The 3631-nt window shown below is 47.7% G+C and overlaps 1 protein-coding gene across 1 annotated transcript; it reads left to right on the top strand.

Annotated features, from left to right (window-relative positions):
* Positions 1-2173: 2173 nt before the first annotated feature.
* Positions 2174-2758, top strand: LOC147960619 (uncharacterized). Its single transcript, XM_087533444.1, has one exon. It carries the CDS (start codon positions 2174-2176, stop codon positions 2756-2758), a length of 585 nt encoding a protein of 194 aa, XP_087389570.1.
* Positions 2759-3631: the final 873 nt, after the last annotated feature.

The raw sequence follows: 3631 nt of genomic DNA on the forward strand, positions 1-3631 counted from the left end.
CCTCTCTCTCCCACACAAATTTATCATTCCCTCAACCCACGAGATCCTTCCCCTCTCGTCCATGTTTTTCCAGCTCTCTCATCAAACCTGTTGTCTCTTCTCCTTCCACGTGTACAGAATCCAGATGCACACGCATTTCACGTATATTACATGTCTCCATCTTTCTCATAGACCTAACTTCTTCCTCTCTCTTTCTCTCTCTATCTCCCTCTCTCTGTTTTGTTAGGTTTGTCTCCTACTCTCTCGTCCACATACATACAATCTTTCCCGCCCTATCTGCACCATCTTTGCAAGCTCTCTCTGCACGTTTCATTCACACATTGGGATATGTTCAAAATGTTGCTTTTATAATGGCTGATGTAGAGTTATTGTTGGTTTTGTTGCATCCTACAAAGTAGTAACTATGAAATGCATTTTTATTGTCATTTGACTGGGATTATGCGAGTTTGAGCATGTTGTGAAGTACTATAGACCTCGTATACATCTTGGAATTCGACAATGATTGTAACTATTGAATTGTATAGACCATTACATTCGAAGTCAGTAGCCTAATATATTTATTTCACAATTTCAACAAATGATTAATTCAGTACATACTAAGAAAACAAATGTGTACACCCTCCGTTTTTATTTAAGTCCGCGTAGTAGCATTGGTCAAAGTCAAGTTTTGTAAACTCTCAGAAAGTTTATAACAAAAAATATTAACATACACAATAACAAATAAATACCATTAGATTCATTATTGAATGTACTTTCACATCATACATATCTGTTATGGTAAATGTTTATATTTTTCTATAAACTTGGTCAAACTTTAGGAAGTTTGACTTCGGTCAAACCTAATATGCAGAGTTTACTAGTACTACTCGCTAGTTGCTTAGCCGAATCACCCAACACGCCACACAGGGAGTTCAGTGTCATGAATTTTGAGGTCGGCGGGAAAATCTCCCGCAACACTGATTTGAGCAGTGGGAAGTTACCATCATAGCCTTCGGAACAGGCCTACGGATGACGGTTGGTAGGGGGCTGTTTTCGTAACTTCAGGTTCACCCTACCCAGCCAACCCCACCCCGGCACCCAGAGTAGTACACCTGAATACTGCCCATTTTCTATCCCCACCGCAAAATAGACTTCTCCACGACACCGCAGCCTTCATGCTCCTCCCCTTCTACAAGGGCACACTCGTCCACCGCAGCGCATCTGCCTCATCGATGACCTCGTACGCCGCACTGGAGCCGGTCCACCGTCGTCGTCGTACACGGAGCCTCTTCCCCGGCACTGTCTTCCATGATCTCGGATCTGCTTCCTGGAAGCCGACGCCAGGCGCAGAAGCACCACCATCGTGGACAATGAACTGACTCCCGTTGCCGACCATGACTCACAGAGGCCGCCGCGACCATCGTTCTCCTCCTCAATTGGTAATGTGTGTATTGAATCACTTAGCAGTACATGTGCAGTTCCAATTTTGTTCATACCTACCCTTCATATTTCCTGGGTGCTATTGTTCCCGTAAAAGTAATTGGTTATAGCCTCCATTGTCCAACAGAGTATCAGCTTTTAATTGTGCGTGGCTCCTGTATCGCGTTGTGCTTGGGTAGGTATTTCATCTGCAACCAGTAGTGTGGCAAATGATGGATAGTTTTTTAGAACTAGCAAGATGCTCATGCGTTGCACGCATCAAGATGCATTTGTATGAGTAGTTTATCTTGTGGGAGAAAAGGATGAATGAGGGAATGCCTTATTTGCAAATGCGGAGAGGGGTGTGGGTATCTTTTTGCAAAATTGCCACAGTTTCCTTCCTATCCGTCAGATATAAATCAGATGGCCTATATTGGAGGATGGCAGGAACACCATCATCACCAACTCTGGTTTTTATAAGAGTAGGGAAAAAGTAGAGAAAAAAATAGAGAGTAGATAATTAGAGATAAATATTAAATATAAAATAAATATAACCGTAGAGAATAGAGTAGAGATAGCAGAGACGTCGGGAAAGTATTGCACGCGCGCGGGAAAAAGCGGGCGGGCGTGCGCTAGTTTTGGCGCGGCGTCCAGCGCGCTTTATAAAATCCAATGCCCTCCCACCGCTCTGTGCCTTGCCACCGCTCTCTCCCCACTCTGTGACTCGCCATCGCTCTCTCCCCGCTCTTTCTTGCCTCGCCGCCACCGCGCCACCATGCCGCCGCGTCGCCGGGTAACTTGGGGATACCGTGGCGTCCACGCGCGCCCCTCCGGCGGCTTCTCCGCCAAGATCCGGTTCCGCGGGATGCGGCTCGGCCTTGGCAATTTCAACACCGCCAAAGAGGCCGCCCGCGCGTACGATGCGGTGTCGTGGCACCTCCGGTGGCCTCATAGAACATTGAACTTCCCCAACATGCCGACGCGGGAGCGGGCACAGGAGCTCGCGCCTCTGCCGCGGCTTATCACCGACGAGGATCGTCGCGACAACCGGATGCGGGAGCACCGTCTCGGCATTGCCGAGATGGACGAGGAAGCCATGGCACTGTGGTGCCAACGCTTCCCACAGGACATCATCAACGAGCGCGAATTCTATGAGCAAAGGAGGGCGGAGAGGGATAAGAGGAGGGAGGAGCGAGCCACTTATAGCGAGGACAAGCGTAGGCAAAAAGTAGACGGTCAGTTCAACATGGGGCTAGGAGCAGCATCGCCCTGGGAATCCGACGACGATCGGTATCTTCACGCCTACAGTCATACGTCAGAGGAGGATATCACCGAGGAGGAGTTGGACGACGAGGAGTAGTTGAATAATATTTTTTATCTATCTATGCTGAGAACTATCCTCTACTCCCTATCTCTACTTCTCGATCTCAGCACTGTTGGAGATTCTGTTGGAGATGCTCTAACATGGCAGACGAGTGCTTTAATGTTGCCCACAAGATGCGCGAGTATTACTAGTAGTATATTTTTCTTGCCATGTGGAGATTTTAAAACCACGAGTGCGAACATGTAGAGGAGCAATGAAGACCAAACACGGGATATTGGGGACATCTTCAAGGAGCGTGGCAAGTTAAAGAGGAGCTGCACCGAACCTATAAAACAAGCTTTGGTAAGTAACACCCTTTCAATTACTTTTGTTTAGCCTCGTGTTCTTCGTTGTGTATATGTTGTAGTTTCTGTTTCTCTTAAGCCTCATTTTCTTTGATGTGTCATAAGAAGAGTCTTAATCGTCCTAATGCTTTCGTTTTTAGCTTGATGTAGGAAGTGGGTGTTCTCACCTTGTAGTCTGTTGTCAGGACCCCGATTCCAAGTCACATCGATCTAGCCGGTAACACCTCATATCACTTTGCGGCCTCACGCACGGTATTCCCATGGGTGTCGCCTTACCATGGCCCGAGACCATTTGCGCCTTTTGGCTCATGTATATGATAGTGTTGCCAGCATCCATATGACAGAGAACCCGGGCCGACATGACTAGTCGTGAACCCAAAGTGGCACTAACTTACGGGGACAGGCATACATGAATCAACATCGAGCATGTCGGTCAGCAGCGTGCGAATCCGGGCTGTAGCACTGGGCTAACAGGACTCCGGTGAACCGGGCTGTAGCAGGCTAGGTAGGACTCCGAATGTCACCACGTGACATTTCCCCGAAGGGACAGACATAGGAACGAAGT

Source organism: Triticum urartu, chromosome 7A, assembly GCF_056163025.1.
Source record: "Triticum urartu cultivar PI428250 chromosome 7A, HENAU_Tu73, whole genome shotgun sequence".
In the NCBI taxonomy this organism is placed as follows: domain Eukaryota; kingdom Viridiplantae; phylum Streptophyta; class Magnoliopsida; order Poales; family Poaceae; genus Triticum; species Triticum urartu.